The sequence below is a fragment of the Pavona decussata genome, unplaced genomic scaffold (assembly GCF_977016875.1).
Source record: "Pavona decussata unplaced genomic scaffold, jaPavDecu1.1 SCAFFOLD_140, whole genome shotgun sequence".
Lineage (NCBI taxonomy): Eukaryota > Metazoa > Cnidaria > Anthozoa > Scleractinia > Agariciidae > Pavona > Pavona decussata.
Genome location: NW_028145553.1, coordinates 352,216 through 367,500, shown reverse-complemented (window position 1 = coordinate 367,500; position 15,285 = coordinate 352,216). Strand labels below are relative to the sequence as shown.

The following is a 15,285-nucleotide window of genomic DNA, read 5'->3' as shown; positions in this document are numbered from 1 at the left end:
CTGGGAGTTAGAGAGCATTGGCGTGTTAGCAAACGAAGCATCTGTACATGACAAATTCTTGGATACGCTTCACAAGCGCGATGGCCGCTAAGCAGTATCTTTACCGTGAAAAGAACATCACCCTTTGCTACCAGACAACTATGAAGTTGCAGTCTCACGCCTAAATTCTGTCTTGAAGCGTCTGAGAAGAAACCCTGAACTGCTCGCCGAGTACAACAGAATAATAGAAGAACAGTCGTCTAAAGGAATAATTTCTGAAGTTGATTCTAACTCTGAAATCAAGGTTGGTCGCCTCCATTTCTTGCCACACCGTCTAGTTATACGCGAAGATAAACAGACGACCAAGGTACGAATCGTATACGACGCATCAGCCAAGTCTACTGGCCCGTCCCTAAACGAATGTCTATATGCAGGCCCACCTTTACTCTCTGACATATCTGATGTCCTCATGCGTTTCAGATATCATCGCATTGCTTTGTCAGCCGACATAGAGAAAGCCTTCTTAATGGTGGGAGTGGCAGAGCCCGACCGAGATGTCTTACGTTTCCTGTGGGTAGATGACCCTACAAGTGAGGCCCCCAGAATTGTTCTCAAGCGTTTTAACCGAGTTGTGTTTGGCGTCACGAGTTCACCCTTTCTCCTAGATGGCACGATAAGACACAACGTCACAAGCCATGAATCAGAAGATCCTCAGTTCGTAAACGAATTCCTGAATTTTCTCTATGTGGATGATTTCAATGGGGGAAAGGACAATGATTCCGAGGCCTTCGAACTATAATATTCGAAGGCAAGATTTAGAATGAGAGATGGACGGTTCAATTTGAGAAAGTGGATTTCAAATTTACAGAAACTGATGCAGTGGATAGATCACGGGGAAGTTGTTCCTATCACAGAGGCTTCTACAGTAGCATAAGAAGATCAAACATACGCGACAACTCATCTTGGAATGAAAGGCAAAACATCTGAACAGAGAAAGGTTCTTGGTCTGAACTGGGACATAACAAGAGATGCTTTTCATTCTACGTTTTGATTGGCTTGTTAACTTACCTAAGGACTTGCCATTGTTCTTAGAGTCGTCGCTAAACTCTACGGTCGTCTCGGTTTCATATCTCCTCTGTTTATCACAGTCAAGGTCCTCTTTCAAGATTTGTGTAAATTAAAGACTGACTGGGACGAACCTCTCTGTGATGAACTGAACTTCAAGTACACAAGTTGTTTGTCAGATCTGATGAAAGTTCAGTCTATTTCGATTGACAGATGCTATTTCCATAACGTAGAAGATCAAGTAACCTCTCTGCAAATCCATGGTTTTGCAGACAGCTCAGAAGTCGCCTACGCTGCGACCGTATATTTGAGAATCGAGACGATTAAAGGCATCTCGACCCAGCTTATCATGAGCAAAACTAGAGTCGCACTCCTGACGAAACCAACGATCACACGACTTGAGCTTTTAGCTGCGCTGATATTAGCAAGGCTAGTCCAGCGTATCAGGGAGGTGCTTCAACTGATAGCTCAAATTAAGGAAGTTTTCTGCTGGACTAACTCCATGACGACACTGCACTGGATAAAGGGAGTCGATAAATAGTACAAGCCGTTTGCGCAGAACAGAGTCAAAGAAATTCGACAACTGATCCCATCTCAATCGTGGAACCACTTTCCAGGTTACCAAAATCCAGCTGACTGTGCGGAGGCCTTACAATTTGGTGGTATGGACCCCCTTGGCTGCTCGAAAGAAAAGATAAGTGGCCCAACCCAGCGGATGTCACTGAACTACCACGTGTCTACTATGATGAGATGCGTCCCTGCGACAAACCGAAGAGTAAGCTGATTCTTTCTACTGAACTCGTTGTGGAAAGCAGAATCCCAAGTCTGTCCAGTGTATTGGACCCTAACAAATTTGGCGACTTCAAATGCCTAATCAGAGTAACTGCCTTTGTATTCCGATTCCTGCGTAACTCAAGGTCAAAGGGGACTAAAAGAAAAACTAGTTAGACCGCTCAGTGCTGAAGAATGTGAATCTGTGGAAATCTTGTCGTTGAAGGAAATGCAGAAAGCTGTAGTCAAGTCCCCAAGATTCGAGAGTTTGAAGCAACAAGTTGTTACCGTTTCCATGGCAACGCAGCTAACTATTAAACGTCCATAAATAGTAGGTTTCCTTTATTTTTAGAAAATGCACTCATTAGATTTTTTCCCATTTTTTGTATCCAGAAAAACTCACAAAACACTGACACAGTGGCACTACTTTCATGTAATTTTAACAGAGAGATCTCCTATAAATATTGATTTTGCATTTTAATGTTTTGTGAAGATACCCTCTGTTAGATTTAGGCGAGTTATGGTGTTAGGGAACTATTTTCATGACAAATGTCACGAAATTCTAATGAGCGGTTCCTTAGAAAACAGTTCATTTCCACGAAAACAACCAGTCACCAATTTTTGGTCAAATGCGCATGCGTGGCTGTAATTGGGTTTCACGGCAAAGATGAAAAGCATGCAAAAAGTCTTTGTGAATAACTTTTTTGCTCGGAAAGAAAAGAAAAAGAGTTCAGAAACGAGAAACTCAGTTATTTAAGAACACAACTTAACTTTATTATCCATTTCATGTGAAATTGAGGGATCACCTTATCGACCGCCATATTTGCGTACCACAACCCTAGGGCGCTCAATAGTGTCACTAACTAAAACCAGCGAAAACTGTGTTCAGACACCTTAATACAGCGGCTTCGACTGTATTTGATTGTCGGAAGTTTAATGCTCGTCCCCATAATATAGTGACCATCATCATTATCATCATCATCGTCATTGTCATCGTCATTGTCATCATCGTATTCATCTTCTTCGTCGACATCATCATTATCATCATTTATTTATTTACTTATTTATTAATTTATTTATTTATTGACATATGAAGGATCGCCAGGGGTCAGAAAGCGTCGATACACAGCTCAATGTGGTGGTAAAACGTACAACCCACAGAGGCAAATCTGCTGTGTTGGTGTCTTACAATCCAGGCCATCAAGCTCTCCCAGTTGCTGCGGAACCCGAGCCTACAATAGCCAGCGGCAAATCTGCTGTGCTGGTGTCTTACAATCCAGGCCATCAAGCTCTCCCAGTTGCTGCGGAACCCGAGCCTACAATAGCCAGCGGCAAATCTGCTGTGCTGGTGTCTTACAATCCAGACCATCAAGTTCTCCCAGTTGCTGCAGAACCCGAGCGTACAATAGCCAGCGGGAAATCTGCTGTGCTGGTCTCTTACAATCCCGACCATCAAACTCTCCCTGTTGCTGCGGAACCCGAGCTTACAATAGCCAGCGGCAAATCTGCTGTGCTGGTGTCTTACAATCCAGGCCATCAAGCTCTTCCAGTTGCTGCGGAACCAAAGCCTATGATAACCAGCGACAAATCTGCTGTAGTGGCGTCTTACAATCCAGGTCATCAAGCTCTCCCAGTTGCTGCGGAACCAAAGCCTATGATAGCCAGCGGCACATCTGCTGTACTGGTGTCTTACAATCCAGGCCATCAAGCTCCTCCAGGTGCTGCGGAACCAAAGCCTATGATAGCCAGCGGCACATCTGCTGTAGTGGCGTCTTACAATCCAGGCCATCAAGCTCTTCCAGTTGCTGCGGAACCAAAGCCTATGATAGCCAGCGGCACATCTGCTGTAGTGGCGTCTTACAATCCAGGTCATCAAGCTCTCCCAGTTGCTGCGGAACCAAAGCCTATGATAGCCAGCGGCACATCTGCTGTAGTGGCGTCTTACAATCCAGGCCATCAAGCTCTTCCAGTTGCTGCGGAACCAAAGCCTATGATAGCCAGCGGCAAATCTGCTGTACTGGTGTCTTACAATCCAGGCCATCAAGCTCTCCCAGTTGCTGCGGAACCCGAGCCTTCAATAGCTAGCGGCAAATCTGCTGTGGTGGCGTCTTACAACCCAGGCCATCAAGCTCTCCCAGTTGCTGTTTAACCCGAGCCTACAATACCCAGCGGCAAATCTGCTGTGGTGGCGTCTTACAACCCAGGCCATCAAGCTCTCCCAGTTGCTGTTTAACCCGAGCCTACAGTACCCAGCGGCAAATCTGCTGTGGTGGAGTCTTACAATCCAGGCCATCAAGTTCTCCCAGTTGCTGCGGAACCCGAGCCTACAGTAGCCAGTGGCAAATCTGCTGTGGTGGTGTCCTACAATCCAGGCCATCAAGCATTCCCAGTTGCTGTGGAACCAAAGCCTACGTACAGTGCCCGTTGGTTGAAATGCTGTCAGGGGCAGGTAAAGCCGCGTTGCTGACCAAATGGAGTCGAAAACCATTGATTTTCCAAAGAGTGAGAAGATCTGAGCACGAGATCACCTATTGCCTCTTTCTTAAGTTGTGTCATCATTCTTCAGATAGTGCGTTTGTATTAGAATAAAATGATACATGTAAGGGTCTTTAATAAATTAAGGAAATTAACGTTTTATCAATAAAATTTCAAACAAGAGGCAAAATGGGTGCTTTGGCGTGACAGTATGTTAGAGAGTGTTTTAGTCCCCCTCCCTCCCCTCTCCCACCCATGACTTCGGTAAACACTAACAACCGACCGAACGCAGCAGAAATAGACGATTCACACACTGTATTACAACGAAATATCCATCTTGATATGCCACCTGGGGTGGGAGCTCCCAGAAAAATTCGGTTGGATGTGTGTGGCGCTTCTTGAAACCCTTACCTTATTTCCGAGACCACACCCATCTTAACCTGCTACAATAAACATGAAATAAGCTAAACTGGTCGAAAGACCGAGATGAAGGCTAACATCATGCCAGTAAGGGGTTCTGTAGGGTACAAATGAATGTTGCGCCACAAGCACTAAGGAATCAAATGAGAGATCAGAGAGTTAACTCTGTAGTGTATGTTAAAGCGTTTAAGTGAACCCATGATTTCCGATCCTTACTAAGGCTGACGCTCAGTGGGAAATTCATGGGGTCACTTTTGCACTTTACCACACACTGCAGAGGTAATTCTCTTATCTATCCTAGGAGCTGTATAGGCCTTCCAAACCAATTTTGCTCGTGAAAACCATGGCCAATCCCAGAACAAAATGGTTAAAATCTATACCCTATTTAAGACTAAAGAGGCTTAAACCCTACCCTTTGGCTACTCTATTTACCTGTATAGGGGAGTACCCTTGCCAGGACATGCCACCACCCAGACATGGCTAGGGCCAATTTAGTTTCTTAGTATATCCCAAGTTTTCTTACGCAACCGACAACGATAGCAGAACGGTGGAACCTCGATTTAACGAATCTCTATATAGTCTACATAGTCCTCGATAAACGTACGATATTTCCCAGCCGGCCTTTTAAAAACGTAAAAATAAGGGTACTGGGGAAGGTTATTAAAACATCAAGAAAATTCACCTTGGGCGATCATATCCTTAATTCTCATGACCTCAGGGGTTGAATAAGCCTTCATATAACAAGGAGAAATTTGATGCTGATCACTTTTAGGGATTTCAGAGTTAAGTGAGTGCAAAGTATCGTATCTAATTGGATATAGATGCTCACTTCCAGGACTTAAAGGAGCGGTAATGGAAAAGCTAAGCCAGGAAAGCTAAGAAAGAAATGACTAATAGCTATATAAAGGAAACCGGATGTCGATAATCACCGCTTCCTTACTTCTTTCATATTTTGAAGGTCTTACAACTTAAACAAAGCAAAGATGTTACAACATACGAAAGGCTTGTGGTTTGCAGAAATAGACTCATTTCTTTTGGTCAGTTTAGATGTAACTGGTCGCATTTTAATTAAAACTTAGACTTTAAGTTTACATTGGCTGTAATTGTCGGCTTATAATTGACATGATAAAGATTAAAAACAAACTTCCTTTGAAGTGCAAAATACGCTGAGTCTAAATTTACTGCATGCAAGGACAGATGTTCTGTTCAAGAGGAAATCCTCATTGTACAAATGTGTTAACATTTCATTATACTTATTATATTGTAAGATGTTTTGGATTCTGTTTTACTACTGTAGCTGAACAATTGAGGGTCCTTCATATGCAAAGTTAATAGCTAACGCTGATTTTGCTGAAAATCCTCGTTATGGGAATTCCTCCTTTTTTGACAATTAAAAGAAGGGAATCACTGACTTCCTTTGGCTGTTACTTGATACCACATTGATCAGTGTTTTTTTCTGAGATGACGGTCACGTGACACTTAATAGTCAAGCTCTTTACCAACCTCGTCCCCCAGCCGTGATTTTCAAAATGGCGGACGGCGCCTTCCGCCATTTTGAAAACTACGAATACCAAGGGGACGGCTGTGGGGACGAGGTTGGCTCTTTACAACGTATTTCTCGCGGTTTTTTGGCTCAGCCGGGTACAACACCATGTTATCAGTAAGAATATCGATACGATGTCACAGCCTCTGGAAATGGAAAAAAAATGAGACGATTTTCCAATTTCTGTTTAAAACACGCTGTCCAAAGAAGGAAGCAAACGGCTTGCTGAAACTGTAATACTCTGTAGTGAGTAAGGCATAGTCATCATCGACACGTGCAAGATGTACAAGATCAAGTTGACTGCAAGACCACGTGCAAAAACTAAGAGAATAATCATTTATTACAAAGACAAGCCTTAAATAAGGAAAATGTAATAAACTCCAGTTAGATTGCTATTGAAGACGCGTTCAATTTCTCAATCTATTTTTCGAAGCTTAACTCTTGGTGTGATATTTATACGTTTACGCATAGACTGAGAGCGTGTGCTTTCACATGTCTTGTATCCAGAGTTCGTATGAACAATAACATTCGCGAAGGATAAAATACACCTTGAATCATAAGATCAACATGACGGTCAAAAGTTCTTAAGTCATGCAACTAAAATAACTCAACTCTCTAAATTACTTATTTATGAAATTCTACCCCATAACAAAAACGTTTGGTGTTGTTTTCATTTCCGATCACCACCTTTTCCTAATCAAATCATTGTTTCACTTCCAAATTGATAATCATAGCTCAAAGAGAGCTACAAAACATGGATTGCAAGAATTGCGATAAACCACTTTTTCTCTATTTTCACGACCCACAACACCTCGAGCAAATTTGATCAAACCACAACCTCGTTCCCATGGTGAAGGGAACAGACACTGGGAACGAGGTAGATCCAAGCTCAATACCTACCAGCAGCATGCTTTGCGATCGTAATGAAACACCACACAAGTTTCTACGAATATGACACTTGCTACTCAAGTACAAATAACCCCTCCCTATGTTCAGTAAAGGACAAATGGTATAAAAGGGAACTCGAATAAACTAAGTTTTCGTTGCTATATTTCATAGCTACTTTCATTCCAAGAATCTCAGAAAATCAAGCGCGACGAAAATGTTAAAGCTAAGATTCGCGTTTCTTTTTGTGGCCTTTTTTGCTTGCAATTTTTATGAAAATGCGCAGGCTGAGGAGCCAGAAAAGCAAGGAGACATGATTTTAGAACGAGGAGGAGGGTCGAGAGAGGCTTCTGAAAAAGACGATGATGGTTTTGACGTCGAAGACGACAGTGACCACGGTTATGATGAAAATACGAGAGAGGACTCTGGCAAAGGTTAGAACGTTAACTATTTTTCCTTAATCTGTTTACCGGCGGGAAGACGGAAAGGAGGAGTGTTCATCGACTGATAAATTTGAATGACAATGAATGAAAGCAGTACTGGTTTTAGCGTTAACCGAAAAAAGACTGAAATGACATAATATTAAGCTCACAAAGAGAGAGATTAATGGTTTAGAGTGATCATCATGCAAACAACCGTCCCAACTTTGCCAAATAGCCACGGTTATAATATTAATAATAATAATAATTATGTCAATTTTTAAAGCCCCTATCCAAAAGCTCTAAGGCACTTTACAATGAAGGGTAAAAAACCTAAAACGAAAATGTATCAAGGTATAACAAACATTTATGTCTTCCCAACGTGTTTCTATCGACCAAATAGCTAACTTTATTAAATCCTCCAGAGTTAAAACTTGTTCCCTTGATCCACTGCCTGCTTCGGTTATAACTGATTGTTTGTCGATTCCGTTGCCAGTAATAACTGAGATACGGTTAGTTTTTCCTTAGAGGATGCTTCTCTGCCTGTCTCGCTCGAATCTGCCTTGATTACTCCACTGTTGAAGAAGCCTAATCTAAATCCTCAAGACTTCAAGAATTTCCGTCCAATTTCTAACCTTCCGTTTTTATCTAAGCTTGTACAGAAATCGGTTGCATCTCAACTTGTCCAGTACACTGAGGACAACAATTTGTATAACTCCGAAACTCTAGCTAGCCAGAAAGCGACTCGCTGTTGTTCCAATTTTGAACAAGTTCGGTGGGAATTTGTTCACCTTTTACACTCAAACAAGTCAAAATTGTCAAACAACTTGTCAGGGAAGACTTATTCGTGTAGAGTCAGCCTCAGTAAACGGTCGAGATGAATCATACCTTATTTACTGGAAATTAACATTCGTGTTAATTAAGGTATTAGCGAAATTTTAAATTAAGGCGAACGAAAAGACTTAATTTCAAAATGATCATGAAGGAGACAAACTCCAGCGGTTGGTTAAAAAAGTCCGAATTTGCCATTTTTAATATATTCTTGTGCGAGCGTCAAAATGTGTCAAGTTTTCCTTGACAATTACGAATCCTCGTTCAAAAATTGCTACTCCACGCTTGAACAATTAAACTGAGTTCGATGAGAATTTTTTTGCATTTCACAGATGAACAACCAAACTGAGGTGTCAAAAAGAAAAGCTTGTCGTGGAAAACTTGTTCATGGTGTGAAATCACACCTGAAATCAGCCTCGGTAAACTTACTACGGGAGCGTTTATGTTAATTTATGTTTTCAAATTAATGCAACTTAGATTACCGCTGAGTGAGTGAAAAATTAGTTTGGAATAAAGATTAACGCGAACGAGAAGGTTAAATTTACAAGTGACTGAATTAACGCATCAGCTAGGTAAAGAAAATGTTGTGTACATTTGACAAGTTTTATATAATCTTGTGTGTGCGACAAAAATTGCCAAGTTTTCCCCTGGCAAGTACCCCCGTTGAAAAAAATGCTGTCTCAGTCTTGAACAAGCTCAGTGCGACTATTTTCACCTTTTTCACTCAAAGAAGTCAAAATTATCAAAACATTTGTCAATGAATCGAAAAGTTGGCCGGGAAGGTGTGGAAAACGTTTGTCTCAATTAATGGATCTCACATTAACGCAGATTAAGGAAAAATTCAGTATGGAATAAGGATAATGAAGGCAAACGAGACTGAGCAGTTTATTATAAACTGATTACACAAGCCCCCATTTGACAATTTTTTTAATTCTCGCATGTACGACAAAATTCGTCAAGGTTTTCCCTAACAAGTTTCCCCCGTTCAAAAACTACTGTTTTAGTTTTGAACAAGTTCAGTGGCAATTTGTTCACCCTTTACTTCAACAAGTCAAAATGACTTGTCAGGGTAAACTTGTTCCTGAAGAATCAGTCCAATAAACGTTTAATTAATTCAAAAGCTTTAATTTAACTGGAAAAAAGATAATTTCAAAGCCATACGGCTCTTTACTAGGAAATTGGCATTTAATAGGTGTTGTTAATTGATGTAAGCTGATGTAGCTTAAAGTAACGCGAATGGAGCTAGGAGTTTTCGTATATACTATCAAGAAAATGTAGACGATCCCGAAGCCATTACATGACGCTTTTCACGACCAAATTCGAAGATCATCGCCCTGGAGAAAATTCTATCTAAAATGTCACCTTAAACGTTGTATTGAGCGGTTGAAATATGCTAAACAAAGAGAGCCTCGACTGTTTGAGTTTGTATTGCCCCCTATGCAGAAGAAGTTTTGAAAGAAATAACAGAAGTTGAAATCGTGAAAATGAACTTTCCACTTTATTAGGTTCGCAGTAATTAACACATTGAAATAATGCTACTTAATCCTTTAACCCCTCATATCAAAGAACAAATTTTCTTATCTTCCCCATAGTTTTCTTATAAAAGTACTGGGAGAAGTCATTTAAAGTCATTTCCCGAAAATTGCTTCCCTTAATTACTGTAAATTTGACCTCTATTAAACGGCCACTGATCTCCATTAAGCGGTCGTGGTCACCCTTTATTAAGTCCTAACGAGCTGTTTCTGTTGTATTGGCCTGTTTTAAACGGTCACTTTGGAAAACGAAATCACTCAAACAGTAGCAACGAATAGCCTGCCAGGCAATTGAATTTCTAAAGACCTGTGATACTGACTGCAGGATCTTGGCTTAATGTTTCATTAGTCTATTTTTATACTATGTTGCGGCCTTTGTCATACCATTTTTAAGTTAGTTTTGGAACGTTTTTGTGCATAAACTGTACATCACTCAAGTTACCGAATGTGGAAAGAAATGACGTTTTTATTGTGTTTGATGTGTATTGTGTGCAACCTGTATCTCTGAAGCGGTAACTTAGCAACGCCCCGAGGGTGCGGACGCTTAATACAGCGGGTTCGACTGTATTTGATTGTGGGAGGTTTAATGCTCGTCCCCCGTGCGTAATATAAACTTTGACTTTTTTTTTTTAACTAAAGCTACCATTATCATCATCCTCATATTCATCGTCGTCGTCATCATTATGAATATCGTCATTTACTAACTTATTTATTTATTTTATTTATTTATTTATTTATTTATTTATTTATTTTTTTATTTATTCATTTATCGACAGATGAAAGATCGCCAGGAGTCAGAAAGCGTGGAAACACAACTCAATGTGGCGGTAAACTATACTACCCAGGGTGGCAAACCTGCTGCAGTGGCGTCATAAACCCCAAGCCATTAAGCCATCCCAGTTGCTGTGGAACACAAGCCTACAATTATCGGTGGTTCATCTGCTGCAATGGCGTCATAATCCGCAAGCCATTAGGCTTTCCCAGTTGCTGCGGAACCAAAGTTTACGATGCCCGTTGGTACAAGTGCTGTCAGGGGGAAGTAAAGCGGCGTTGCTGACCAAATAGAGTCGAAAGGCATTGATTTTCCAGAGAGTGAGAAGATCTGAGCAAAAGATTGCCTATTGCCTCTTACTGGAGTTGTGTCACCATTCTTTAGGTAGCGCGTTTGTATTAGAATAAATTTATACATGTAAGGGTCATTAATAAATTAAGGGAAAGTTTGATCAATAAAATTACAACAAGAGGCAAAATGAATGCTTTGGCCTGACGGTATGTCACAGTGTGTTTTAACTCACCACCCCTTCTTCCCCTTCCCCACCCATGATTTCGGTAAACACTAACAACCGACCGAACGCAGCAGAAATAGACGACTTACACACTGTAGTACTACGAAATATCCGCCTGGATATGTCACCTGGGGTGGGAACTCCCCAAAAAATTCGGATGTGTGTGTTTGTGCGCGCCTCTTGAAACCCTAACGACTTGAACCATGTGAAACCGCTACAATAAATATGAAATAAGCTAAATCGGTCGCAAGACCGAGATGAAGGCTGAAAACATATGAGTAGGGGTTGTGAAGGGCACAAATGAATGTTGCGCCACAAGCACTAAGAACTCAAATGAGAAATCAGAGAGTTAACTATGAAGTGTATGACGCTTAGTGGGAAATCCATGGGTTCACTTTAGCACTTTAACATACACTGGAGAGATAATTCTCTTATCTATCCTAGGAGCTGTGTAGGCCTTCCAAACCAATTTTTTCTCGTGAAAACCATGGCCAATACCAGACCAAATATATACCCTATTTCAGACCAAAGAGGCTTAAACCCACTCTTTGGCTACTCTATTTACCTGTATAGGGGAGTACCCTTGCCAGGACATGCCACCACCCAGACATGGCTAGGGCCAATTACCGTTAAGTTCCGATAGTGACGACCCTTCGAAAGTAACGACCCCCCAAAAGTAACGTTAAAACTTTGTGGCTATTAATAAATCCCGAAATAGCGAGCCCCCGAAAGTAGCGAGTCCCCCTTAAAGTAGCGAGACCATGCAAGGTTTTTTTTTTATTATTTACTTTATACAAATACCGAATGCCTCTATTGCTTTCCAATCCATAGTCAAATTTTCAATGTACAATACTAATTTCTTAGTGCATCATTCGCCCTTGACATCTGTTGACTGATGGCGTAAAGCGAAAACTAAACTGGTAGTATTTCGTATTAATTAACTACAGGAATTTTCCTTTAAATTAAAATCGCATTGGTGTGTCATGGAATAAAAGCACTGAGTTTATCTTTCCTCCCCTGAGTCAGAGAAGAATTCGATTCTGCATCGGCTGATTCATTCATGCGGTAGTCCAGTAGACCATCGATGTTTTCTTCACTGTCCCTACTACCAGAAATGGGTAGTACAAATGGTCTTAATTCTGTCTGTTGTTTAAGCTCTGCGCGAATCATATAATTTTTCATTTCGGAGAAAAGAGCTAGCGCTAGCTTGTTTTATGGTTTTTGTTCCCCGAAAATAACGACCCCCCGAAAGTAACGACTCTCCGAAAGTAACGAGCCCCAAACGCTGCTAATTCCGAGAGTAACGAGCTAGGGTCTCTAGTATCGGAACTTTACGGTAAGTTTCGTATTGTATCCCAAGTTGTCTTACTCAACCGACAACGATAGCAGTACGGTGGAACCTCGATTTAACAAATCTCAATACTTACAAAGTCCTCGATATATTAAACGTACGTATTCCCCAAGCGACCTTTTAAAAAAGTAAAATAAGAGTACTTTGGGGAAGTTATTAAAACATCAAGAAAATTCACCTTGGGTGATCATATCCTTAATTCTCGTGGCTTCAGGGGTTGAATAGGCCCCCGCGGATGTCGATAACCTTCACTCCCTTACTTCTTTCATATTGTGAAGGTCTTACAACTTAAACAAAGCAAAGATATTACTGAACATCACTAGCCGTTTAAGGCCTAGGTTAAGGGCTTTTAAGAGGAAAAATAGTTTATTCGAGATAACTTTAACAAATTGAATGATACTGAACTGAAATTTGGCAGATAAAAAGTTCTTATCACCCTTAACATTTCTAAGCATAATAAGTAGTGCTATAGATCACGTGACATGTCAAGTGATCGTTTTCGTGTAAAAAGCAAAGATTTGATGGTAGACGACAGTTTTAAGAAAAAACATCAAACAAAAACGCGTTTCAAATAAAGGTTAAATATCTCCAGCCCTTCACGTTTGGAATGATCGTCCATAGGTCTCTGATAATTTGTGAGAACAAAGGTCATTTCTTAGTTCAAAATTCAACTTTTGATTGTTAAATACTCCAATTTAAAAACTTGAGGACAGTCATTCCCAACGTAGAATGTTCAACAGTTTCATTCTTACTACTTCGGAAACACTAATTCATTTATCTATATAAAGAAAATTCGCCACCGTATCGACGATGAACGAAAATTTAATTTTTTGGTGTATTACGTGAACAAACTTATTTGTTAAGGCAAAAGAAAACATCGAGGTTTATTTTCAGGAAAAATTTCATTCTGTTCTAGGCAGACAAACCGAAGATATAGGGGATCATTCATAATTTCTGAACCCCCTTCTAATCCCGGCCTCAAACTGCTTGAGATGTGAAAGGCTTGTGGTTTGCAGAAAAAGACTCATTTCTATTGGTCAGTTTAGATGTAACTGGTCGGATTTTAATTAAAACTTAGACTTTAAGTTTACATTGGCTGTAATTGTCGGCTTTTAATTGACATGATAAAGATTAAAAACAAACTTCCTTTGAAATACAAAATACGCTGACTCAAAATTAACTGCATGCAAGACAGATGTTGTGTTTAAGAGGAAATTCTCATTGTACAACGTGTTAACATTTCATCATACTATAATTATATTGTAAGATGTTTTGGATTGTAGCTGAACAATTGAGTGTCTTTCATATGCAAAGTTGATGGCTAACGCTGATTTTGCTGAAAATCCTCGTTATGGGAATTCCTCGTTATTTTTGACAATTTAAAGAAAGGAAATCTCTGACGCTACATTGGTTAGTGCATTGTTCTGGCATGACGCTCACGTGACGCGTAATATTCAAGCACTTTACCAAGCTCGTTCCCAGGGTATTCGTGATATTCAAAGTCCGCCATTTTGAATATCACGAATACCGTGGGGAAGAGGTTGGCGCTTTTAATTACAACGTATTTCTCGCAGTTTTTCGGCTCAGCCGGGTACAACGCCATGTTAACAGTAAGAATATCGACACGATGTCATAGCCTCTGGAAATGGAAAAAAAAAAAGTGAGACGATTTTCCAATTTCTGTTTAAAGCACGGCTGTCCAAAGAAGGAACCAAGCAGCTTGCTGACACTGCAATATTCTGTAGTGAGTAAGCGGCATCGACACGCGGAAGATGTACAAGATCGAGTTGGCTGTAAGACCATGTGCAAAAATTTAAGAGGATAATCATTTATTATAAAGACAAGTCTCGAAAAAGGAAAAATGTTCTAAAGCTCCAGTTAGATTCCTATTGAAGACGCGTTTAATTTATCCATCTGTTTTGCGAAACTTAACTCTTCGTGTGATATGTATACGTTTACGCACAGACTGAGAGCGTGTGCTTTAACATGTCTCGTATCCAGAGGTCGTATGAACAATAACAATCAATATTGCTACGGAGGACTCTTACAAATTCTGAACATATAAGAAAAAAATAATTAAATCCGGGTAAAATTTTCTGTTCTGTTCCTGCTTCGAAACGCCTTTGGATCTCCGCACGAATTTTTGCTTGTCTTCCCCAAATACTCGCCATTTATTTTGGCACAATGGTTGACACGTACGCGTGAGACATGGATCCTATTAACTGATGTCGTGCTAGTATAGAGAGCCAATCAGAGCGTACGCCTTGGCGGTCGTATCCCGGCAGTTGTCTATCATGACATTAACTGATAAGTCATATACATACAGCTGTTTCGACAAAGTTTGTCCAAAAAAGCGTAAAAGCGTACGCGACATTGCCGAAAGGTTGTCTGGGAAATACCCAATAAATTTCAATAAAAGCTCAGAATCCATATTGCCCGACATCTCAAGTCTTCGCTGTAAGGTCGAGCCATTATGGATTCCGAGCTTTTCTTGAAAATTATAATTGGGTATTTACCAAACTACCTTTTGGTATTGTCGCGTACACCTTTACCCTTTTTTTGGACAACCTTTGTCGAAACAGCTGTATGCGCCGTTTGCAAATTCTAAAAGCTAAATTCTGAACAAACTAAATTAAATCCACAGATGGAAGCATAACAACGTCCTTTTGCACTGTTCCATCTCTCGCCCTGTATCAACACGCCCTTGGAACTCGGCAATCGAAAAGAA

The 15,285-nt window shown here is 40.5% G+C and overlaps 3 protein-coding genes across 4 annotated transcripts in view; all 3 read left to right on the top strand.

Moving 5' to 3' along the window:
- The window catches only part of LOC146466796 (uncharacterized), a 4,810-nt gene extending 1,686 nt beyond the window's left edge, over positions 1 to 3,124 (top strand). The window contains exons 2-3 of the mRNA XM_085126478.1: positions 1 to 2,146; positions 2,912 to 3,124. The exon at positions 1 to 2,146 is cut by the window's left edge and continues 1,156 nt beyond it. Of these exons, the coding sequence (XP_084982604.1) occupies positions 1 to 91 (91 nt within the window). The 3' untranslated portion in view covers positions 92 to 2,146; positions 2,912 to 3,124. The remainder of the gene's footprint in view (positions 2,147 to 2,911) is intronic.
- Positions 1 to 4,473, top strand: part of LOC146466795 (uncharacterized) — a 13,418-nt gene extending 8,945 nt beyond the window's left edge. The window contains exon 2 of the mRNA XM_085126474.1: positions 2,979 to 4,473. Coding sequence (XP_084982600.1) covers positions 2,979 to 3,964 — 986 coding nt within the window. The 3' untranslated portion in view covers positions 3,965 to 4,473. The remainder of the gene's footprint in view (positions 1 to 2,978) is intronic.
- The window catches only part of LOC146466794 (uncharacterized), a 17,020-nt gene extending 5,942 nt beyond the window's left edge, over positions 1 to 11,078 (top strand). Inside the window, exons 1-2 of one of the 2 annotated variants that reach the window (XM_085126476.1) lie at positions 7,060 to 7,572; positions 10,697 to 11,078. In XM_085126476.1, coding sequence (XP_084982602.1) covers positions 7,356 to 7,572; positions 10,697 to 10,977 — 498 coding nt within the window. In that variant the 5' untranslated portion in view covers positions 7,060 to 7,355 and the 3' untranslated portion in view covers positions 10,978 to 11,078. Of the gene's footprint in view, positions 1 to 7,059; positions 7,573 to 10,696 lie in introns of those variants that run through there. The other variant, XM_085126477.1, reaches the window with a different exon arrangement.
- Positions 11,079 to 15,285: the final 4,207 nt, after the last annotated feature.